General features: G+C 39.1%; 2 protein-coding genes across 2 annotated transcripts; both read left to right on the top strand.

The window, feature by feature from the left end:
• The first annotated feature begins 1,956 nt into the window (after window positions 1–1,956).
• prkacab (protein kinase, cAMP-dependent, catalytic, alpha, genome duplicate b) lies at window positions 1,957–15,908 on the top strand. Its single transcript, XM_088419371.1, has 12 exons — window positions 1,957–2,238; window positions 2,328–2,449; window positions 4,210–4,271; window positions 6,329–6,457; window positions 7,357–7,455; window positions 9,592–9,674; window positions 9,765–9,891; window positions 10,183–10,278; window positions 10,616–10,738; window positions 12,083–12,142; window positions 12,242–12,346; window positions 12,431–15,908. The coding sequence occupies exons 2-12, from the start codon at window positions 2,404–2,406 to the stop codon at window positions 12,554–12,556; spliced, it is 1,056 nt and encodes a 351-aa protein (XP_088275497.1). The 5' UTR covers window positions 1,957–2,238; window positions 2,328–2,403; the 3' UTR covers window positions 12,557–15,908.
• Window positions 15,909–18,731: 2,823 nt separating this feature from the next.
• On the top strand, window positions 18,732–25,949 carry samd1b (sterile alpha motif domain containing 1b). The gene is made up of 7 exons (XM_088419699.1): window positions 18,732–19,879; window positions 20,896–21,109; window positions 21,893–21,993; window positions 23,152–23,185; window positions 23,342–23,459; window positions 23,642–23,756; window positions 23,875–25,949. The coding sequence occupies exons 1-7, from the start codon at window positions 18,947–18,949 to the stop codon at window positions 24,019–24,021; spliced, it is 1,662 nt and encodes a 553-aa protein (XP_088275825.1). The 5' UTR covers window positions 18,732–18,946; the 3' UTR covers window positions 24,022–25,949.
• Window positions 25,950–26,171: the final 222 nt, after the last annotated feature.

Here is a 26,171-nt window from a genome sequence, read left to right as displayed (position 1 = left end):
CACCTCAAACATTTCAACGGTCCAATAACAAATAGCAACAAGAACAATAATGACAGTAATGTGCTTTCAAAACATTCACCAGAATTTTGCATTTGACATACATGCGTGCCATGCATGTGTATGTGCATATTTACGTAAGCTACATTGAGTCACCTCTTCTATTTTTTATAGTTAAATAATCCAATAAATGTTTGTGTTTTTTTAAATTGTTGTATATTTAACGCGCACTAACGATTTTAAAAATCGTGCTTGAAACATATCTGACAAAAATCTGTAAGATTCGCTAACATTTGCGTTGTTTTGACACAGGAAGAGATACAATCAACACTAAATTAACACCCACCAAAATGCAAGTTTAAATTCATTTTCTGGTGGGTGTTGAAAAAAAAAAACAAAGTTTGGCAGACCGGCGAGGGATGAGGCACGCGCGTGCACGTTACACGTCAACATGTCCTCCATTTCAAACCACCTCATACTCATGAAAAAGCCCGAAAAACGACCACTCCGAGCATATTCCGTGGAAGTCTCATAGTCCAGATAGTGACATAAGACATCAGCGTCAGCCCCCCCCCCCCCCCCGCCCCCACCCCCACCTCTGCTTTTCTATATTTCATTCATAAAATGCAGCATCACTCGCCTGCCACGTTTCCACTCTACCCTAAAGTTGCTAGGCAACAACTGCAAAATAAAGGGAGGGGGGCTTGTTTTCACGCATCTAAAAGCATAATTGAAAACATGAAACAACTGAAAATGGAAAGTCGCTGGGTTGTCACAGCGTACATATGCACCACGGGTCACTAACATGACCACAAGTTGCACTCAAGACCCACATGAGTAGCCTGCAAGTAGCCTTTTCTAAAAATAGATCACCAGTGATGCGACGTGAATGCTGTAGGAGGAATCATTTAAAGAATGTCAGTGCTTGCAGAGATTTATAGAAATAACTCCTTTCCTACGTTGTTAAATTGTTATAGGTAATTGTGAGAAATCATTAAGATGATGAGCCTCTTCACATCGATGAATAGCATTCATTATTGATAGTAACATAATTCAAGGAACAGATGTTTTCAAAGGTAGCACCACATTATTACCACCCAAGCAGTTTCAAAGTTTCAAAGGGTTGATGACCTCCGATATTCATAAAAGCCCTTCGGGGGAAACCGTAGACCACGATACAAGCTTGGAACTCCTCAAGACGCAGAAAAAAAAAACCCTCTCACCTCTGTTTTAATTTTTGTTCATTGAAGAAAATGAACATTTTGTTTTACAAAATTATAATATGAGAGAAGATATATATATATATATATATATATCGTTTTTCAGACCTGCATGCGTGTAGCGTGGGTGACAAGATACTGTACATTTATCATCATTAAACACGGGGTTCTGATTTGAGCACGTTCGAACATGAGAAGAACGACGCACAGTAAATGGGTCTTTGGTTTTTGCTGCAGAACGACTCCGCTCTCGAGTCGTTCTCCCTCCCGCGTCCGTCTGCCATGCCGCGTCCTGCCAAGCTGGCCAGACCGCGCCGCGCGTGCGTTCCATTCTGACCAACATTTCTAAAAATAGCTGGTGGTTGACGTCACTCGGAGTATGAGTCGCTTAACGGCGATTGGGGGGAGGGAGGGGGGTGTAGTGAGGAGTCTGGAGCTTGTGCACGTTTTGAGGGGTTTTAGAGTGCGCTACATTCAGCAGTCGAACGATAGCATCGCACTCCACAAACATTGTGACGGTCTTGCCACGCCAGGTCAACGGTGGAGGAAAATATCGGTGACATTAGCTCCATCCCACCCACCACCCCACCTTGGTTTAGTAAGGCGGTGAGCTACTGTCGTTGGATTGCTCAAGACCAATCACAGCGCACAGTCGGATGTCACTGTAGATTATTGGCCAATGGAGAACCGTGACGCAGCTGTCAATCAAGTGGGATTCGTTGAGTGGGCGGGACGTCCACTGGGCTGTAGTTCCGTCATCCAGCTCATCTCCGGGGCGACAAGGGACCAATGTTGATTTGGATGAATTCCCGTAGACATAGGTGGACCGTATATTTTAAAAAGCCTCAGATTGCTACTACTCAGGATTTGGACTGAGAACATCGCGCCCCCATCCTCCCCGTTGTTTTTTTTCCTTTTTTTTTTTTTTTTTTGGGAGGCTGGGGTGACGGTGGGAAACCGAGGGGCCTCGCTCGGAGGGGGCTGCAAGGAGGCAGAGAAGACAGGCTCCTCCGCGAACCAGGTTTGTCGCTCGATATCGGCTCCGTGAGCGGGCGGCTGCACCCTCGCGGCACCAGCCTGTTCAAGATCAACACCTTCTTTGGGATTTAGGAAATACTGTCAAATCCTAATCGACCTGCTTGGCGGAGCCCGAGAGCCACTGATCGTCCGTTGACAGGTTGTCATCATGGGCAACGCGCCCACGGCCAGGAAGGGCAGCGAGATGGAAAGCGGTGAGTAGAGCAAAGCAACACGCTTCACACCTGAGCATCACCTGGCCGGTGCCAACCTCCTCACATCAGCGATAGAGGCCTCGCGATTTATTTATTAAGAGCAACGCCGCACTTTGCTGTTAATGTATCCAAATAAATAGTGCACTACACACTGCCAGTAGTACGATCCGAGCCGCTCTTCATTATGTAAGTATTGTGGAGTATGTTGATTTCGTGGATTACTTGCAATGGTAGAACTGCATTACATCAGCCTTTACTAATGGTTTGCACCTCTCGTGAAGCCAAATTAGGTAACTAAACTAGGGATGCTCGGATCCTGATCACGTGATTGAAAACCGAGCTTGTGATTGCTGATTTTTTTTTCAGCTGTTTGAAACGTTGCAAAATGATCAGGGTTATATAAATGTCACTTTTTAAAATGATCTATCTATCTATCTATCTATCTATCTATCTATCTATCTATCTATCTATCTATCTATCTATCTATCTATCTATCTATCTATCTATCTATCTATCTATCTATCTATCTATCTATCTATCTATCTATCTATATATATATATATATATATATATATATATATATATATATATATATATATATATATATATATACATATGTATATATATAATTTGTTTTATTTATTTATTTATTTTAATGTACTATACCAAATTATCAACATAGGCAGAAACCGCAAAAGTAAACACTGCCCGTGGGAGAACATTTAAATATTTTAGGCTATTTGGTTTAAACCACTGCTTTACTTGCCATATAAAATTTGTTGTGTTTTTTTTGTAAACAATAACAAAATTAAAAGACAATATGGATATTTTTTCCTATCCTTAGACCGTTGCCAAGGTCAAATTAGGTTTCAGCAAATTCTCAAAAATCAGGTGACTTGGACTCAGGGGCAAGTTAAAGTGATCTCGACATCTCTAAATGAAACCATTAAAAACAATTCTGCGTCACGCGTGGCATTTTTAAGTACCATCCACAACAGTGATGACTCTGAGACAATAGGTGTCCAACTTGAGGCGCGTGGACCAGTTGAGGCCTGACACTTGATTTTTTTGTGGGCGATAAAAGTAAATAATGTGTCTACTAAATGTTTTTGTCATCAATTTGAATCAGGACTGGTTGATCAATATCAATATGGTTGATCAATTTCAATATGTATTAAAATAGTCATGTTAGAGGATTATTAGAGTGTCTACTTCAGGCATGTCCAAACCCGATTCACGAGGGCATGTTTTTGATGTTATTCTCATCCAGTGAAGCTTTCAAATGATCAGAATAATTGTCAAGCTTCCTTGAGCTTGCTGATGAACTGATCATTTGAATCAGATGTTGGGAGGACAGAACCTCAAAAACATGAAGGGCAGGTGGCCGTCGAGGACCGGATTTGGACATGCCTGGTCTACCTGACTGTACAAGCCGAAGAAGTTGCAGAACCATCAAAGAAGTGCAGCACGTGCATACTTTGTGTGCGGCTCAGTAGAATTCTTGAAATAAGATTATATTGTGAAGACTATTACACATACTTACATGCAAACACCTTTGGAGGGATGCCTAATATAAAAATAATAAACAAATTAAAATAATAAACAAATTCTTATTAGTAATTCTTATTTTAAAAAAAGAATAGCATAGCAGTTGTGATTCACAAATCATGAGACAGTCAAGAATTACCACCCTAAAGATGGACGCATATATCAAAAATGTTTTAACAAAATTGAAGCATTGTTGGTGTTGTCTTGTGCAGTGAAGGAGTTCCTCGCTAAAGCCAAAGAGGACTTCCTGAAGAAGTGGGAGAGCCCCGAACAGGTGAGAGAAACTGACCAACAGCGTAGATAGTCCTGGATGGAAGATGTTCTTTTTTTCTTGTTTTTGTTTTTGTTTTTTTCAATTTTTTGATCCCAACATGTCAAATGCTGTCATGCAATATCAAGTAGCTCAGTTGCATATGTTTAAACATTTGGTTTAGTTCAAAGTAGTTTGAAATATGTTTCATTTCCCTGTCAAGAACTCGAAAGAGTACAAGAGGTTGTATTTGACCCCAAAATATTATTTCCCATGCCAAATCAGAATTTGTACATATTGACTAGAAATAATACAAAAAAGTAGCAATAGACTGTGAGGTTGTATGAGGGATCTTAATAATAAATATTGTCCATGTTCCTTGAGTTTCACTTAATGTTTTTGAGTTGTAGGTCAGTTGTTAGGAAACAAAATTTTCTGACCATGATAAAGGATGGTAACACCTTCTAGGACGGAGATCACCGAGTTTTTGTAACAAGGAGCTATTTCTTGGATACTGCAAAGAGCAAACAGATTGATCCACACTTTTGAAAGAACACATTTGCTCAAATTATTTCTGAGTAAATCAATTTATTTTGCCGTACAATATCTCATCTCCACAAATGCTGTGGTTTGGCCATGCACACAATACTGACCTTTGAAGTATGTTCATTTTTATTTGTTTTAATATTTTCATTTCCATGTATTACACTGATAAAAGAAGCAGTAGGAGAAACTCACTGGTACATGTCACAGTTTTTTTTTTTTTTTTTTTAAGATTAGCGACACAAAACAGCAGCTCACTGGAGAGCTATTTTTAGAACAGGCCTGTAGACTACTCAAATGGTCCTTTGGGTGGTTTACCTGTTGCCTACAGTTACCACATTGGTGACCTCTGTTTTAGCACAAGCCATAGAATTTGAATCGTCTGTAAATTCAGCATTGAAGATGACTGTATTTAGAAAATACATGAATACTTCTCATGGAAATGGATATGGAACTTTTCATAAATGTATAACAATAAACATATTTGATATATTATACATCCTTTGGAAATTCCTTTTGTTATTGCTATCCTAAAAAATAGCCATTGCCAAAATCAAAATTCTACTCTTGAACCACCCAGACAAATATTGGCCACTGTATGAATAATATTAAAGCTAGGCTACAATAAACCACACGTGGGAAGAGTACATTTGTTCATAGATATGTCAAGATTCGAGAGTTTTATTGCCATATACATAGTAATACCACATAATGAAATTCTCTTTCTGTTCACTTCCTCGAGCAGACTATATTCCACAATCGAGCAAATAATAAAGTAGGCAATAAAGGGGAAGAAACTGTATATAAATGAGGACGATAGATCAATATCATATCATGTTGTGTAAAATATTAAGTATTTAAATGCTGAGCATATTTTGGGCTGCAGGTTGAACGAGATAATGATTCTTTATTTATTAGTTTTAAATCACCAACTATTGTCTTAATTCTAGTCACCATCGATTCATTTTAAAACTAAAAGGAAAACTGTTTCCATCCATTGTTACACTTTAACATTTTGAATCAAACCTGAACTCGTTAGCTGTCGTCAACACGATGAGAATGGGTGTAGTGCTACTGTTCTTGATTTCAGTTTTTGGACACTGATTTCCCTCCAAAAATGCAATTTATATTCTAGTGTGACATTTATATATACATTTTTAAATATATTTTTTATTCTATAATATGTTTTTACATTTTTTTTCTGCCTACAGGATTTTTTGGTGGTGCATCTGAAACTTAAGAATGACTTATAGTTTAAAACTATAACTGAAATGTTTGAATAAAATCAAACCATTTGAACACTGTGCCATGATTCTAAACTCACAAAATTTTTTGAAAGTGTGGTATGACACATAGTTTTTTATTTTTGTAGGACAGTAATTCATATTTTAACAAAGTTGTTGAAGTCTGCCTAAAGTGCTGTCCTTATCAGATACAGTAAATGACATAATGATAATTCCCGAATGAAGCCCAACATTTGAAAGGCCTTCGCCAAAGCAAAAGAACTGAACCGACGCTTTATATTTTTGTGCTTTCAGAACACTGCTTGCCTGGAGCAGTTTGAGAGGTTGAAAACTCTGGGCACGGGCTCATTTGGTCGTGTTATGTTGGTCAGGCACAGGGAAACGGGACAGCATTACGCCATGAAGATCCTCAACAAGCAGAAGGTCAGTCGGGTCCAGGGGTCAGAGTGTTCTCTCTGCTCCCATGCCAGTTTACAAACATTGCAATGTAATTGTAAAAAACAAAACAAAATACAACTATGTACTACTCATCTACTGTATTACAATGGGGAAAGGTCCTTTGAGGTGCCAGGGATTCTAATTATTATTTTGATCATAACACGACCAACCAAGGTCAACAACAATCGTCTCATGTTATGAAGGTCAACTTCAAAATAAACAGAGGAAATAATACAAAGGTACAAGTACAAGAATGCAATAGCCCTAGTTGGTTTTTATTTTGAAGTTGGTCTTTGTCGGTGTTGCAACGGAGTGGCTGGAATGAGTCCTTGCAACTGGTTTTTAGTTGCCATCACACCTCAGAGATAAAAACATCAACACAACAACATGAAAAAAATCATATCAAAAACTAACCTGAGAACCTAATACAGTAATCCCTAGTTTTTCGCAGTTGATTGGGACCAAAACCCCCCAGCAAAAAATATGTGGGTACCGGAATGTTTTAAATGTGAAAACTATTTATACTTCACACATTTAAGACAAATATTACTGCAGTACACATACTTACTTGCGGAAATTCATACCCCCCAAATATTCAAAGAATGAATATGAGCCTCTAATATACGCTTTCATAATGGAGGTATCATTCACATTCTCGTACGCATCATGGACAATGAACCTAACATGCATGGTTTCGGTTAGTAGGAGGAAACTAGAATGCCCACAGAAAAGCAAGTCTGGGTAGGACTAAACAATTTCCCCCAGGGAAGCCGAAGCTCAGTTTAAAATCTGAAATTCATAACTGTGCAGCGTTGTTAAAGAATTGAAAAAAAAATCTGTTTGACAACTAGGCTGTTGACTCTTTGAATTTCTCTCAATTTCAGGTGGTGAAACTCAAGCAGATAGAACACACTTTGAATGAAAAGAGAATTCTTCAGGCCGTCAACTTTCCTTTTCTCGTGCGGTTAGAGTACTCGTTTAAGGTAAGAACAATTTTGAGTGTCAGTTTATCCACATCGGTGTTCCCCAACCGCTTTTGTGTCACGTACTGTTTGATAAAAGTACATTCTTATTTTTTGCAGCCATTCACCTAAGAGCACTGGAGAGTATGCACAACCATCTTCACATTATCGCATTTAAATTGCCAGTTTTAAAGCAATTGTTATGAAAACAAACACATGTACATTTTAACACATTTTATTAACATAAGCACTAGAGTTAACAAAAATAAAAAGGTGTTTTAATTTAGTTTTATTCACTTCAAACAATTTTCAACAATACAACAAATGTAAAAAAAAAAAAAAACACAAAAACAACACTCACTGAACTACTGCAAACGGACCTCTCAGGGATAATGAATATACTTAAACTGTAAATGTATAAATGTTCATTTTAAGTACATATGGCTTTCACAACTGCTACTACTTGTGACTGCGCACAATCAAAAGATGGCACGATTAATTGATGTTTTAGTCTGGTGCCTGAACGACTATTTTGTAGAGACTAACCTGCTAGCTGATATTTATGTTTGCACAAACGTAATCACATTTTTATGCTTTCCACTTCACCACTTGAGTGGTACTTGCTCAAATGATTGAACAGTTTCAAAGTAGTGCCAAATTTACTTTGCACAACGGCTTCATTTTCATTTGATGCTTGCCGTGAGTTATATTAACTTTATTAACTGCACATTTACATTTAATTGTATACTAACATACATTTAATTATTTATTTTCATAAAACTGACTGTGCATAGTATAATTAAAAAAAAATGGACAGCCAGGTGTTGTGTCACCCTGGAGAAAAGGTTCTTGCTATGCTCCGAGTGTATGGTTGTATGTTGATGCCATGTGGGAACACCTTGACAGCAGACTTGTTTGATGCTGTATCTGTTCCTCAGCTGTCTGTTCTCCACTTAAGACTTTATCCATTTAAGCTGTTTGGATGAACCTTAAATGCCCCAGGACTGAATACTTTGATGCCTCAGATAAACCTATTTACAGTAGGTTTGCCCAGTGTTGTTTTTTTTCCTGACATTTCACAGAATTGAACGGCATATGGAATGATTGGTTTGTTGATTTCATAGGCAAACATCGATGATCAGCAGTTGAATCCATCCACATTCCATGTGGGAACAGATTCCTCTGATACAGAAGTATATTTCTGTACTGGACTTATGTGTATCTTTGTGTATTTTATTTCTCATATTTTATATCTCGACTTGAGGATACTGCTGGAAATGTGAATTTCCCTACGGGGATGAATAAAGTATCTATCTATCTATCTATCTATCTATCTATCTATCTATCTATCTATCTATCTATCTATCTATCTATCTATCTATCTATCTATCTATCTATCTATCTATCTATCTATCTATCTATCTATCTATCTATCTATCTATCTATCTATCTATCTATCTATCTATCTATCTATCTATCTATCTATCTATCTATCTATCTATCTATCTATCTGGACTACTGAAATCCCATTTGCTTTTAACTGCGTTTTTGTGCAGCAGGGCCTCGAGTGGTACACTTTTGGGAGTAGATTATAGGGGCTTCGCTTGATCAAACATGACAGTCAGTTTTTTGGTGGCATTAAAAGTATGTCTTCTTTGTTGTAATAGAAACTATTAATGTCATAGCTCAGTACTACTTAGCTTGATGAAAATAATATTCCTGAAAAGGTGAGAGTCAAACCCATCAACTCAACTTCCCCATTTGTTACAGGACCTTTATTTGTTTCATTTACTTACTAATGGTACATCTATTTGTATTTTTATGATATAAATAATTAATGATTTTGTGTCAATTATGGATCGTAAGGTATTAATAAAACAATATTTAAAAGAGAAGGCCGAGAATGAAACAGTAATAGAAGAATGTAATTGTTAACTTTCCAAATCATGAGATTGTTTGAAGATTTTACCAGCAGGTGGCACCATAAGAATATTTATGCATTCTGGGCATTCATTCACTCAGTGAAAATATTGATTTAGTTAGTTTGTAAAAGTTTTAGGCCGTTTTTCATTTTGATAATATAAAAAGTAGTTATTGATTTGGACCTGATTTATGTAAATTAGCAAAAAATGTATTTTCACTCTCCCTCCTTTTCAGGACAACACTAACCTCTACATGGTGATGGAGTATGTGCCAGGTGGAGAGATGTTCTCCCATTTACGGAGAATTGGCAGATTTAGGTTAGTATAGCGTTTACATTTTGGGGGGCATATAGAAAGTTGTCAATCTGTACATCTTGTACTCCTGTGCATGTTTGTCTACATTTGCAGTGAGCCTCATGCTCGGTTTTACGCTGCTCAAATTGTTCTGACGTTCGAGTACCTGCATGCTTTGGACCTGATCTACAGAGACCTGAAACCAGAAAACCTTCTCATTGATCAACAGGGCTACATACAGGTAAAACTATCTGCGTCTGTCTACTCGTGTTTCTGACATAGGTTTTTTGCCTCAAAATATCAAACCAATTAGTCAATAAACAGGCATTCCCAGGTACATAATTTGCAGCGTTCCTCAGAAGTTGTTAGTTAGCCATGGTACCGTTTATAATTACACGCATGAAAAGTAGTAGTAATCTGCCAGATTGGCAGATGTCAATCATGCAACATAATAACTCAAAGGTACATGGAAAAATAGCATGCCGGATGGATGGATGAATACTTGTCAGTCATTGTTCTTGTTCTTTTGAAGGTGACAGATTTTGGCTTTGCCAAACGTGTAAAGGGCAGGACATGGACACTGTGTGGCACCCCAGAATATCTGGCCCCAGAAATTATCCTTAGCAAGGTAAACCACTCTTTTGCTATTTTTACGTGTCATGTCTGTCTATCTATCTATCTATCTATCTATCTATCTATCTATCTATCTATCTATCTATCTATCTATCTATCTATCTATCTATCTATCTATCTATCTATCTATCTATCTATCTATCTATCTATCTAGTACAGTATGTATACATAATGTACTACGTAAACTGTGAATATTCCATATTATTTATTATGCTAACCATATTTCATCATTTGTTTTTGTGTTGTTGTTGGGTTGTTTTTTTTAATTGAGGAAGTATTATTATTATTTTTCCTTTTATTGAAACAAGCTTCTCTGGGCTTCTCTTATTTAGGGATATAACAAGGCAGTGGACTGGTGGGCCTTGGGGGTACTGGTCTATGAAATGGCAGCTGGATACCCCCCTTTCTTCGCTGATCAGCCTATTCAGATCTATGAGAAGATTGTATCGGGGAAGGTATGACTCGCTCTCTGATGCATATATTCACCGTCTACTGACAGCAATGTGCTGGAAATTGCAATTTGGGGGAACAAGTTTATGACATTTTTGATTAAAATACACCTCAGACAAGTGACAGATTAAGGATCCGAATCCTAAACATGTCTTTTTGTAGCCATGTGAGCCAGTATTTATTGATTATGACGCATTTAATGTTTTATTTGTAAAATATGTGTATTTTTCTGGACACAATTCTTAGAGAGAGGCACAACTGTACAGAACAGAGTGTTTTCAGCAGCAGTGCTGCATGCTTGTCATTTTCATGTGGCGACTTCAATTATAAACAAAATATATAATTAAAAGCTGTTGGCCGTATTTTATTGCAGTCATTAGTCGTAATCAACCCATTATGATCATTTCCATTTGATACATTGTGTTATTGTGGCAGAAATTCAACAGTAAAAAAAAAAAGTGGTTTCAGTCATTTATTTTCCTTAACAGATTTTAAAAGATGATGCTGATTTTTTTTTTAATCTTCTGCTGTATTTGAGGCAAGTCCCAAATGCTGTCCGCGACCATTAGTTTCGACCACTGGTGTTATCTCCAAATAATTAGAAATTGATATTATGGTAAAACACCGTTCATCCTGTCAGTCACAGACTTGCTTAAACTATGGAGTTTAGTATTGCTTTGATAGAGCTTGCTACATTAACCTCTTTGTTACTATTATTAGCTCTGTCTGCAGTTGCAGCTGGATACTTTGCATTTATGTGGTAGGCTAAACTTGAGCTTTTTCTATTGTAAGCAAGATCCTTTTTTTACAAAAATAAGTTAATCTAATTTATCAGAGGTGGCAATGCTGCAATTCTTTGAAGTTTAATTTTACCATTCATTTTTCTGACACTCTCACACGCTATTCCATTTTCACAAAATCCATCTGCCTTCCCACCAATCAGGTTACACTTAACACAATGACAGCCAAACACTGCCTGCTACAGGGCGTAATTGACCGTTGTTTTCCAAACCCAACAGCTCAAGCAAAAGAAGCCCGATGCACAAAAATGGACCAGGAAGTTAGAGATTAAAAATAAGATTGTATTTTAAAAACAAATGCTTTGACTATGACTGTAATTAATTGATTTTAATTGATCAGTCGATCTTCCAGCCTTAATCAAAAGTACTAGTATTATCAGTACTTGGTATCGTGACTACTACAGTGTTTACAACTTGTACAGTATTCTTGTGTCACATTTTGTTTTTCATTTTGCAAGTGAGACGTAAGAGGATCAATGTTGGTTTATTGTGAAATGACAAAAATATGATTGATTGAGAAAAGAAAGCAACTTAGCGTTCTGCCCCCAGGTGCGTTTCCCGTCTCACTTCAGTTCCGACCTGAAGGATCTCCTGAGGAACCTGCTACAGGTAAAAAAAAAAAAAAAAATGAAGCTATTTCAATGATGATGTCCCATTTGCGTTTTTATCCTAGTCATAATGGAGGAATTGTAACATTTTGCTTCTTAGGTTGATCTCACTAAACGCTACGGAAACCTCAAAAACGGGGTCAATGACATCAAGGGCCACAAGTGGTTTTCAACTACAGACTGGATTGCCATTTACCAGAAAAAAGTATGTACTGTATCTTGCTTCGTTGGGGTTCTTTGTGTTTTTGCATGCTGAGAAAGGCAAATTGTCTTTGTTGTCCATCATCAGGTGGAAGCTCCTTTTGTTCCCAAGTTCAAGGGGCCAGGCGACACCAGCAACTTTGACGACTACGAGGAGGAGGAGATCCGCATTTCCTTCAATGAGAAATGTGCCAAGGAGTTTGCTGAGTTCTAGAGTGAGTCTAAGAGTGAGAGGGAGGGAGTCGACAAGAAAGCCGGGGGGAGTCTGTGCTAGATTGGTCAAGATGTAAGGAGGAGCGTTACCGTCTCCTGTCACAATCACAAGCACCAGCTGCAAAAAGAGGGAAAAGGGATGGAGCGAGCAGACTGATAACCAGCAGTGTTGCCTTTTTCCGTTCTTCTTTCTTTACAATTCGGTCTCATTTACGGATCCCTTTATAATGAATTCAAATTCATGGGTCGGGGAACCCTTCTTGTTTAGAATCGCCTCCCTTGCTGGTATGGTTTCATCCTTCCCGCCCAAGAGCGTGGCAAATCCATCCGTCACAATCAACATGTGTTCGTCTTACGAGAGGACCACAGGAACTGGACCAGCTGAAGTCTGCACTGAATTTTTAAATTCATATTGATAAGCGCTTGCTTTGCGTCTTCCTCCGGGGGAGATTCCAAGTAAACGCTCGAATCGGACACGTAACACTTGAAAGGCTTTGGTTTTGCAACTGTTTTTGTTTTTTTTCTCGACTAACTCCATTCTCCATGTAGTAGACGGCGTATGTTAAGTCACCAGTGTGATATCATAAATCATGTGATGCATTGCAGAAAGAAGTCACTGTTGATGACTATGTGTGTAAGTATTTACTCTCGTCGCGACTTTATCCGTCTCCACGGCACCCACTATCAAAAGTTTAAATGTGTCTCGTGGTATCATGTCACGCTAACTAACACAAAGACGTGAACAAGGAAATAGACAAGCTCACCTTCGTCGAGGAGCACGTAATGTTACATAATGGTATCTCAGGTTTGAACATATCACTCAGTGGGGACATTGGATAAACATAGAGCTAACATGGAAATTGCAAATTTGTGGTCGGAATTCAAAGGAACAAAAGGGAATTTTTAGATATTTGATTAGTGTCTTCCACGTTTGCCCTTCCATTTGGTTTTGTGACTGGACTAAAGCCTGTGTTCTCTACGCTCAGATCTCACCTACTCTGCATGTTCTTTTTTGCGCTGAAAGGGACCATCTGAGGCAGTCTATCTCAAACTGCTTCTGGATTACCAGAGCACTTTGATCTGTCATTGATGCTGGTCTTATTTGTGTCTTTGTTTTTATTATTGTTTTTAAAAACGAGAAATACCCAGCTCTTGCCCATCACCTCTTTTTTAAATGTATTTTATTCCATGTGTTAATGTAAAAAAAAATAAAATAAAATAAGAAAAAGCTATAGCATATCATTGAACTGACCAAGAAAAACGGAAAGCATTTGCAGCTAGTTGTTGAAGAGGCTAACATGGTTCTTCGTGCACCGTATACACTTTAATATACATGATACATGTGGCCAATACCCTATTTACATATGATGGTCAAGTGGTTTGTCACAATTCTAAAACAAAAGAAACATCAGATTCTTTTAATATCATTTTATAGCTACATTTTAAAGCACTGCCATTCACACAGTTGTGCACTGTAAATAGTGCAAATGCACTTATTTCATCTGCAGTTTCCATCCGGCATTCAATTTTCTTTAGGCGCTTATCCTCACTCATCTGCAGAAATTCCAGGTTTTTACAACATACTGGAACTTTACACAAGCCCACGTCATTGCTTTCTCTTCTTATGTTTCTCTCTTGCACTTTGCAATCCTCATACAACTCCTTCAGTAATTCAAGTACTCCAAACTGAAATCAAATAAATATATAGATATTTCTTTTTTGTTTTTTTTAATTAAAAAAAAAAACCCTGCAAGATAACGACAATGTCAATGTAGGATGTGCACATGTCACCGGCAGGAATGTTGACGTGTTGTGAGATGCGCCAGACGTTAGGTTTTTTTCAAATGCATTCGGACATTTCAAGTTCAGGCAGAATTTCTTTTTTTATTTTATATTTTTTACCTATTATATATTATACATAGACAATTCCAAACCAAAACAATGATCACTTTCAGAGAGTTTTTAAACTCAAATTTAATGCACTGCCATTCACATTTTACTCAAAAGGTTGTGCACCGTAAATAGTGCAAATATGTCATCTGCAGTAGTTTCTATAAAAATGTCATGTTTTTATGAATTTAACATTGAATGTGGAGGGAAAATCAAGGGAGCTCTTGGTGGTGTAGCAGTTCTTGTAGCTGAATTTTGTACAGCTGATCTGGGCTCCATGCCCTATTTGAAATTGTGATGACTTCATTGTAAGTCTTAGCCCCGTTTGCCCCAGCATTCCTTTCATTGTGTCTGCATGATGACTCAATGCAGTGCCCGATGGTTTAGTGCAGGATATTCTGATGTATCATACTTATTTCAAAACTGGTTCAACCCAAACTAAACTGTAATAGTTTAGTATGCCACTTTTTTAATTTCCTTTTCAATCAGTGCTTTACGTGGACTGGTTCATAGCAGTATGTCATGCCAGTATTTTAACCTCACATCTACATCTAAATTCAAGCAGAACTTTTATTTATTATTATGTGTTATAGATGTACTTTTTAATTCATTAATTTTATGACCCATCGCCTAATTTACCTGGCAACAGTCGAATAAGGGGAGCATCGGCATTTGCTTTTCCCACTTAAAGCATTGATTGAAATCACTAACAGGCAACATGCACTGTTTTCTTTATTTACATATTTATTTATCGGCTCCTTGCACAGGTCAACCTCCAACATAATCTGAAAATAAGTTGTTGTTTTTTATAGCGGTGTCATATCAAAACTAAGACAAAGGAACAATAAACAAAACACATGTGTTTGTTGAATTTTCGGGACTGACTTGGAACCACCTTGAAAATGCGATAATGTATCTAAAAGGGTTTATTCCAAAGAAATGGGCCATAACTGATGCTTGTGCTTAAAACTACAATTGATCACAATGCTTTTGCTTTTAAAAGGAGAGAGGAGTAATTATTGACTCGTCATTCTGATGTCAAGTCCACTTTGTCTTTCGATCATCATGATTTCAATTTTTTTATACTGTTCTAACCCACTTGTTAAGACCTAACGCTTGTTGTAGCCCATCCATGTCCAATTCAATGTTGACTAACAAGGACAAAACAAAGTTTGAAGTTACGCTCAGTATAATGGAACAATGTCGTGAGTCTATCGCCATCCCTGCGGTGACACTTCCTTTCCAAGCGGCCACTATGCTGGTATATGTTGTCACACTTTTAGGGAAATGAGAGACTCCGGTGTGAACCATGTTAAACCCCGCCATACAGTACATAACACACACAAACACACGTGCACACACAGCAAGGAGATGTTATGGCAGCAGTAATATAAAAAAAACCACATGAGTGTAAAATTTTGCAACATGAATATCATTTCAATAAAGTTTTACTGGTAAAGTTATCTTGAAGTTGCCTGTCTTTCTCCAAGGGTGATTGTTGCTTTTTCAAAGTTAACATGCAAACACTGTCACTATGCCTAAGTATATTTTTCTGTTATGTGTGCTACTACTACTCCCTGAGATCAGCAAATTTAAAAATAATCGGTCAATGATCCAATCTTAAGATGGAGCAATATATGTATTTATATAACTGGTTCATGTACTGCATATACTTATATACTGTTTACATCGAGTATCTGCAAAAGTAATAATATAATATTTGAAAAATTGTTGCTATTTTTTTTTGTCTTTGCCATGCTTAAAACTGACAGGCACAAATAGGAGTAACAGTCTATTGGGCATTAAAAAACTGGGTGCACTGGGCAGAAAAGATTAATAGAACAGCTTACTGTAATTGAAACTACTACCTTGTACATTGTAGTACATTATAGTAATTAAAACTACTAAATTGTAAGTCAATTACTATCCCGCAACAAGTAAATGCTGCAAATAAGGAACTGATGCTCCAACAAACATTCCTCTACAGCTACACTAAAAGGACAACTGAAAGAAAATATAAACATATTAAACAAACTCATCAAGGTGAAAACATTTTTTTTTGTTAAATGTGGTTCATAATAGATGACCAAGGAACTAAAGAAACCTTTAATTTCCATGATATTCAATCAAGATGCAGCAATTTTAATGCTCACTTTGTACACTATACTTCAGCCCAAAATGTTGCACTTTATCAATGGCTGTGTGCTTTAACTGTTGCGGTGCAAAATATGCCTTACAGTGGTACTGTAAATGCTTATTTTTTAATCCTCCCTCTATATTCTCTCTTTCTCCATTGCTGGAGATTATATGAATTTACCTGCCTGCCTTGAGTCTATACATATGTTATGTTGCTGATTCCATTGTGCTCTATGCTCAATTATGTCTTTTTTCCCCTGGGACTGACAAAACCTCTTCTGCTCCGCTGGCCTATCCTCAGAATGTCTGCCCTCCTTATCTATCATTATTTGAAGATCAAAAAAAAAATCCTCTTTAAAAATAATATCATGTTTTCTCAATATGGGTGTCGTGGTGGAACAGTGTTTAGCACATCCGCCTCACAGTCCAGAGTTCAATTCATGCTCGCTCTGGCCCCCCTGTGTGGCGTTTGTGTGTGGTTGCTATTAATTAGCTTTGCTTCTCTTCGTGACTCCATTTTTACTGCCATCACATCACTATTCTACCGACATCAACATAGCCATTAAAAAGTCATATTCAAACCCTGAATAAGGAGGCTAAGAAACTTCTAGTTAATTCATTGTACAATATGGCACAAGTTTGCAGCACTAGCGCTAACCTCTAACTAAATGGTTCATTCAAATGCAGTCAGACATTTACAACTCTGGCAGAAAAACGGTCCAACTATGCATTTAATGGTAATAACTGGAAATAGCTAAACATGTTTATCATTCTATAAAGCTGCCACATATCAAGAACCTCGATGAGGGTGAAATTACTCGAATACAGTGGACCCCCGTGTTACAGCGTCCCCGGCTTACGTTTTTTTCATGTTGCGATGTGGAATACTGAGTTTTTTCATCCCCTCTTTTCACGGCTTTGCGAGAAAAACAACTGTCATTTCCCTAGGGGGTTGGCTATTTTTGTGTTGTTTTGCCTCCATCTGCTGGCGGTAATAGGTAACTGCACTTATTTACTATTGCCGTCAAATTACTTCCATGCAACGCGTCACTACAATTTTGGTCTGCTATTGGTCAGCGTCTCCTCACGGAGATGCTGGTCTGGTATTGGTCGGCCTCACTCATTTCAAAATGGTGGAACGGTAAAGCTTTGTTTGATTGTGAGTGGTTGTAAAACCGTGTTTATAGTGCATTTTACTGCTTAATTCAAACTTGAATGGGTTATCCATGGTTCCCAAGATTGCTGGTGATGTTCAAGAAAGACGTAAGAAGATGATATATTTGGAAATGAAACTGGCGACAATCAAGAAATATGAAGCTAGCCTAGCCTAGGCTACCCTTACTAGGGAATATGGGCATAACAAGCGCCACTCAAAGTTAAATAAATCTTTTCTTTATTTTTTATTTATGATGTTTTCTGATTGTATAAATGTTTGTTATACATACAAAGCACTTACGATACTATTTTGGTACCAACTTTTAATATGTATGCACAATTTTGATGTTTTTAATAGTGGGGTTTTAAACGCATTAGCTATTTATAGGTTTGGATTGTCCGCCACACGATGTATTCGCCTTACGAGCCCGACAGCGGAACGGATTAATCTCGTAACAAGGGGGCCTATTGTATATTACTTAATTATAACAAATGTTCAATCATTTAACTTAGATTTACAATATCTAACAAGGGTTCGATCTTCCATTTTCATGATTGATATGTAATTGAATAAAACGTTAATTTAAGTTTCACATATTTACGAAAGACAGATTCTTTAAGTTCTGAGTACATCCTCGTTCTATATTTACAAGTAATTCCGATTGTAACTTTAACCATATCCAGCCGTGTTAATAGTGTCGACACTTGGACTTTTGCTCCAAAGTACAGTTTGAGGGTAGTTTTGTTGTAGCATTAAAGTCAGTCATCTTCCACTTCTCCGATTGTCCTGCCGCCTGCCAAAGCACCCCCCCCCCCCGGCCCCCCCTTCAAGCGATGGAAAAGACGCCCATCTCTTGAGCGTCTATTCCCCACCACCACGCGGCGCACACGCAGCCCGCCGCGCGTAGCGTGCGTCAGTCTTTGTGCAGCCACCGTGGACTGTACACGATGACACGGCGAACAAAGAACTTGGCTGTGATGCGCCAAAAGCGAGACAATTCCACCTTAAATGCCGTCGCGAACGCCATCTTCGGTCCACCTTAAGCGCACATTGCGGCCGACGAACGCAGAAATGCCCAGCGGGCTTCCGTAGCGGTCCTCCGGCCGGGGAGTCGCACTCGGCTTCCAGCTTTGACACAGCAGCGCCACTTGAGGAACAACAATCACACACACACACTCACACGTTCTTGGGCCGAGGCCCAAGGAGACCATGTCCGGACCTAACAAATACCGAGAGTGGATCCTGGAAACCATCGACTCTCTCCGCTCGCGGAAAGCGCGTCCGGATCTGGAGCGGATTTGCCGAATGGTCCGGAGACGGCACGGGTCAGACCCGGACCGAACCAGGACAGAATTGGAAAAACTGATCCTAGAGCAGACTGTGCTTAAAGTTAGCTACAAGGGCTCCATCTCGTACCGGAACGCGGCCAAGGTGCAGAGGAAAAGCAGGAAGAAGTGTGAAGACGCCGCGAGCAGCCACAACAACAACGGCGGCGACAGCGCGCTCAGCTTCACGGACCAGGAGGATGACTCGGAACCCAGCCCGTCTCAGCTGAAGCGCGGCGCTCCCTCCAGCCCGACCAGCGGAAACTGGAGCATCGGCGGTGATGGCCTTGCGGCTCAAGAGAAAGCAAGTGCAGCCTGCGCGGGAGCACGCCAAGTCCGTCCCGGCCGCGACGATCTTGCACTTGGGCAAGAGAAGCAGCCGGGTCCGTCCGGGGATGACTCCCGCAGCCAAACTTGCACCGGCACGGGCAAGCACTCAGTAGCCCTGCAGCCCAAACTTACAGTGGGGGGAGGGGGGCCCGCATCCGTCTCGGACCTGGGCCACCGGCTGGCGGCTTCAGTCCGGAGCCTGTCCGAAAGGAACCACCCGGGAGCCGCCGCCGCCCCCGACAAAGGCCCCGTGAAGCCGCTGGGGCACAATGAGATTTGGGGCTATCTGAACAACCAGGAGCAGCGCCTCTTTGAGGAAAAGCTGACAAGGGGCAAAGTCAAAGTGGTCACGGGGAGAGACATGGGCAGGGGTCGACGGCGCAGGACCCGCTGCGGGAACATTACTCTTCCTCTCAGGGGGACGATGACGACGGAGCTGGCGTCCGCCGGGAGTCTTGCAAAGAGCGCGCTGCAGTCCGCGATAAAGGTGGGTGACGAGAACTTAATATTTGCAACACGTCCGGGCCCGTGCGGCGCGGCGAAGCGCTGTCTGCTGTTAAATTAATGAAAGCGGTTCGCGATCGTGCATGTTGCAACGTATCGCACTTCCTCCACCCACTCAACATTAAAAAGAATACCGTTGCATATGTCTACGTTTATTTCTCGTTCATGACAATGGGACGTGTGCATGGGATACGCGTGCATTTTCCCGTTTCGCCTTCTTTCAAGCACAAAGCTGCAGGTTACAGCTCAGGAGCGCTCCCGAAAAAAAAGAAAAAAAAAGACGCGCGCGCCTGTTGTGAGCGCGTTTCTACACGGCGCGCGCACGAGCGAGTTCTTTGGAAGTGGCATCATTGACGTTTCATTTTGGTTGTCGACTTTAGTCATCAAGGTTCGGACAACCCGACGCCGGTCCTTGACGCCTTTACCGTAATTTGCATAATCCGATCGGTCGCCCCCCCATCCCCCTTTTTTCTCTTTTCCGTCCTCGCCATTTGTCCTAAGTTCTGTCATCATTATGCAGTCCTTTGTATCGCCCTCTTCTTCTCTTCCCTCTCTCCTCGCCCACTGCTTGAAGTGCTTGCATACATTGATGAAATTATTTACAGTCATTTTCTTTGAATGTTGATTTTGAAACATGGCAAACATTCTAAAACAACCAACGATTAACCATGTTGCAATGACAATGATTCCCCACCCCGTTATTTCCCTTTAGTTGTGCTTCTCGAGGCATTCTTTGCTTATTCTGCACTGTAAGTACCAGTCCCCCAGCAGATAGACATAAATTACAAGAGGCCTGATGATGATAGCAAGCCCTCTTATCTCCCGTGCAAGAGTAAATACGGGCCAACCTCACCCACGTCTTTTGGTTTCATTTTGATTCTGGGGTTGTATCTGCAGGTTCTGGTGCAAACAGAAGAAGCTTGGTGAAGTCCAAATCAGTGCTCTTTTTTTTTTCTTTCAAAAGTCTCTATACTGTTGCTGCTTATGACGTTCTTTCAGGAGAGTGAGCCAATGGAAGAAGCCAGTGAAGAAGATGAAGTGCAGGATGCCAGTGGAGAAGAGGAGAATCCCAGGAGTTCTAATGAGGAAGGAGGACATTCCCTGGTCGTCATGACAACCGCAGCAGCCCCGGCCGGGAAAGCCAGTGAAGATAGCGTGATCCGAAAAGCGCCGGAAGTGGACAACCTCATTCATTATCCACATTGTGGTGAAGGTGCATGTTTGTTGTTTGTTGTTTGTTGAAGAATTCATCCATTCACTTAATAGACATTTTTAACATGGTGCAGTATCATAAGATCCCATATAAAAGCTGAATGTTGTTGTTTCCTTACACGAAAGTACTATTGTTCAGATTTGATTGAAACTAGTAAAAAAGCTCATTTTACAAACAGTTGGTTTAAAAATAACCCCTTTTAAAAAAAAAAAAAAGACCCCAAGTATGACCCAAATTTGGGATTTGGTTGATAAAAAAACAACCCACTTTTTGAGAGTGTTTTGAAAAATGATCTGTTTTTTTTTTTTTGTTTAATGTTTTTTTTTTTTTTTACAAAACAACCTAGAAAGTTGAGTAAAATGGACCCAAATATTTGGCAGGTACTTTTTTTTTTTTTAACCCTTGATTGGGTTATTTTTTGACCCAAGAATTTTTGTGCACTCATGAATAGTACTGTAGTACAAATATAATTTGTGAACAAAAAGGGATAAAGGGATGGAATTTAAAACATGCATTAAAAAATCCCATTCATTCATTACAAATTAAATCAATTATTCAAGTAATTGTTTGTTGTAGCCTTCTGCAGACATATTAAATGAATACCTCTGATCATGTTAGTCAACACTGAGAATCTTTTCATTGATCTGCACGTTGGGTTTAGTTAAACTGTGCAAGTGTACCTAATATTGTGTCTGGAATACATTTAACTGTGCGATGATATACGTATCTATGTGGCAACTATTTATCGAGTAATCCTTCCTCTATGTGCCGATGCCTTCTCAGTGAATCCCCTCCGTGAGACCGGGTGTTCACCTCCCATGGGTGCTCCTCTATCTAAGTGTATCGCAGCATATGGAGAACAAAGGCCTGCCACACCCGATCAGGTAAATTGCTAGGTTTCAATTCAATCATCAAATCACAACAAAAAACGTGAAGTGAATGCAGTCATTACATTAGATTATTTCTCCACTCTTTGAATGAGTAATTGTGAGTTTCTTGCAAGTCCAAGGAGCAGTCAACATTCGCCAGAAGTTGACTGAGATAGGCTGCACATTTCCCCAAATGCTGAATGTATTAGCTGTATAGATCATGGATAAATGGACACACAGGGACATACAGGCAGATTAATCAGTGAGCTGAATTTATTGACCAATATTAATTATCGTCCAGATATTAATCATTATTGGCTGAATATATTTATACTTTACTTTCTCATAAAACAGTAAATGCTGTAGTGTTCAGCAGTGGTGGAGAAAATGAAGCCTCGTTAATCACTTTTGATATTTTTTGCTCCTTTAGAGGGCACTCTCAGTTTACAGATGAAACAGAATTTCAATACAATTCCATTTCATTAGCCTTCATCTTTAAAGCAAGAGCCCCATCTAGAGGAGCAACAAAATATCACAAGTGTTTTATGAGGCTTCGTTTTACCGTCACGAGTGTTCACGAGTGTTCGTCGGAGTCACTGAGAATGATTTTCCTTCATCTTTTGTTCACTAGATACAGCTCTGACAAGTCAATCCAATGGGCATCTTTCCTGAGACAATGACATGTTTTCGCAACAAAAACGCCTGACTCTTAACTGTGTACGTCTACAAAATACCTAAAGAAAAAGCTCCACACAAGCGCACAGTTTGACTGTAATTCGAGCTAGACTTGTGCTGGGCAAATTGGCTTAAAAATCTAGTTAATTAATTAGGTTCCATCTTTTTTTCAACATATGCCATCCCCGAGACTCAGCCTATATACAGTATGTGTGTCCACGGTTGTGTCCATTTTGACTCAGCAAGACAAGTTAATTGTATACCACCCAAAACGCTTAAGTAATGATTGGAAAGCCCAGAATGCCCTCAAATGAGCACAGTAAAACATAGGGTCTGTCTTCACATAAATTAATGGCTAATTATGAAGATATAGGTAATTAGAGCAAATTTGTCATTTCAGAAGTATACATGTGTTTGATATGATTTAATCTCTTACACTGTCCACGTGTTTACTGAATGTTATAGGCTAAATGTTTTTTTTATTTTATTTACATGCAGATTCATACCCAGCACACCCAGTCAAACTTTAACGGTGAGTTCCTCTCTCTCCTTGTGTGTGTGTAGGTGTTTGTGAGTGAGCGATTGAGAGAGGGAGAGAGAGAGAGAGAGAGAGAGAGAGAGAGAGAGAGAGAGACTTGATGTTTGCTACAAGAACAAGGATTCAAAAGTTTTTTTTTTTTTTGGGCAGGTGTTGAATGTAAATCTGAAGCAGGTGTTTCCTCGTGCCTGCTCACACCTACTGCCTCCCCAAGAGACGGGAGCCTGGCTGAAGAACAAGGGATGAATGATGAAGTTAAAAATGGAGGGTAAGCACATCCTTTTTCCCCAACCATCCGTGTGTGTGTGTGTACAGATGGCCTGAATGCAACGACACGTACAGTAAAAGTATGACAGCTTGGGTTGAACAATGGATCTTGATATAGTACAAAACACTAAATTATAGAACGTAGCGTACGTCAATCAACTCATTCATTCATTCATTTTCTAGGATTACAAAGATGGAAGGGGACAGGGGGAGCCCATTAGACTGGACTGTGTCTGACGTGGTCACTTATTTTACCATAGCAGGCTTCCCTGAACAGGCCGCTGCTTTTGGGACACAGGTAAGGATGTAGCTCCCTTTTGACCACCAGGGAAAAGCACAGAACATTTAACAGTTGCACATATTCACTTCTTACATCTCTATGTCTATTTACTGGATAATGGCTTTGCTGTCTTCAGGAAATCGATGGAAAGTCTCTTCTTCTCATGCAGCGTAATGACGTTTTGACTGGCCTGTCAATCAGGCTTGGCCCCGCCCTCAAGATCTACGAGCGTCATGTGAAAGTTTTACAAAAAACACACTTTGGGGATGAAGACAGCGCTTGAAACTCGCAGAATGTAAAACCCCCAAACTTAAAAAAAATGCACTAAACAACACACGTGAACACACGTGTACACTTCTGGATTTAAAAGAAACTTGTATTTTCTATCTGTGCAACAATAGTTATTGACAATGACAGCCTTTTGGAAAAAAATGTTTGAAATTACCCAACGTTTGCAAATGGATGGATACAATCTACCCTCCACGTTTAATATTTTTTGCTCCGCTAGATGGCACTCTAGTTTACAAATGCAATGGAAACTCAATATAATTCCATGACGTTATTCTTTATTTTCAAATCAAGAACACAATCTAGAGTAAAAATATATATATATTACAGGTGGTTCGTGTAGCGTCATTTCCTCATCACTGGCCCTGAGATTTTTTTTTTTTTTAATTTCTGAACATCACAATCACGTTCAACATCAACATCATGGTGTGCTAATCACACGTGGTCATGGATACATTAACTTGTTGAAAAACGTCATCTAGTCTTCCTGTGTGCACAATGATGACATGAGTCCTTGAGAAGGAAGATTTTTCGTATCTTTCCCTACAAAGTCGCTTACAGTTTTTCATATTCATTTTGTTGTCATAAATGAAACATCAACAATAATGATCAACAAGGATGTTTGTTAAACATTAGGTACAATTAATTGGGGTTGGTTTCTGTCAGGAACACCTTCCTTGAAGTTGCAAATTGTCAATAATTATAAGTTAAGAGGCTATCTACACTTGATCTGCATGCGTTTTGAGACAATCCAAACAAATCTACAGAAGAATTGAGGATTTCTGCTGTTTGCTATTTTTTTTAATTCATAGTTGCACAAGGGCAAATAACTCAAAGGGACAGTGTGTGAGAATTAGCGACATCTAGTGCCAAACTAAAAAATCCTTAATCTTAAGAAACACAAATACAATTTAATATGCAAAATAATTATGTTCTGTCACATCATTATTATTTTTTGTTTATTCATGGGCAAGTAATCCATTACTCTTACACAAGTCCCGACTGCCTAAGAGAGGCTGATATTTTGCTGCCATTCTTGTGCTCCAGATATCGAAAGAGAAGAACTTTGTGACTGTAGAGTAATGGTAGTAGCCTTGCAAAATACGGTCTCTCTGAGACACCAGTGTACATGCTTCAAAATCGTTGCATTCTCATAGTTCATCACTAAATGACACTAAATTCCTCACACTGTTCGAGTGTTTTGTGCTAATGTAACTGTCATAAAAGCAGAGACTGTCATCATACAAGAACAACATAGATCTTCAAAGCGAGGCTTTAATTTAGATGGTGAGTAATGTGGTGTGTCACAATTTATTTTCATCCCTGTTACACATTAAACTAAAGTGCGGTAGTACTCATTTGTAAATTAAATCCACTGACAGTCAATCAAAAATGGAGCGTTTTTATTTTTCTAAAGACAGAATTTTCTTGTACATCCTATTGCTCAAGTGTACCTAATATTGTAGAGGTAGGTGATCCCTACCCATGGAGATGTAGGTGATCCCAAAAGAATCTGGCACTAGCCTCAGAAAAATACAATACAATTCTTTGTAAATAACACACGAGAAATGCTACACATGAAGTTATACTCAGCTGCTATCTTAAAGAAGCCTGAGACTCTCAAGTGAGCTTCAGTTTTAAAGTGCTCATTTTGTTACTGAAATAACGTATGTGGTTCCATTTGATAACTACTGTCCTCAACAAGCATGCCTACCTCTTTTTTTCACTGCCCACCAATTGTCTCTTCAACATGAAAGAACACATGTTCACTTCATATTGAGGTATATGATGTACCTGTTACATACGTGTTGTACATATTGAGGTATCTGATGGACCTGTTACATACGTGTTGTACATATTGAGGTATATGATGGACCGGTTACATATGTGTTGAACATCTTTTTTTGGTCCTCACAAGGTCAAATTTTATCCGACATGCTTGTTATTTACAAAGTTTTCTTAATAAAGTTAAAAAAAAAAAAACAACGATCTCAACGGTGTGTGTATAATTGTGCCTCCGCTCTGACATGTTTAGAGAAAAGTAAGTACAGTAATTGTAACCATGTTTTGGGACTCTGGGTGTGTTTTGTTGCGTGCATGCACCGAGGTAATACAGGCGTTTGAGCAAGTGCATGCAGTACTATG

The sequence above is a fragment of the Hippichthys cyanospilos genome, chromosome 7, assembly GCF_059441005.1.
Source record: "Hippichthys cyanospilos isolate Australia breed blue-spotted pipefish chromosome 7, RoL_Hcya_1.0, whole genome shotgun sequence".
In the NCBI taxonomy this organism is placed as follows: domain Eukaryota; kingdom Metazoa; phylum Chordata; class Actinopteri; order Syngnathiformes; family Syngnathidae; genus Hippichthys; species Hippichthys cyanospilos.
The sequence above is the reverse complement of the archived record's forward strand: the minus strand, read 5'-3'. Positions and strand labels throughout refer to the sequence as shown.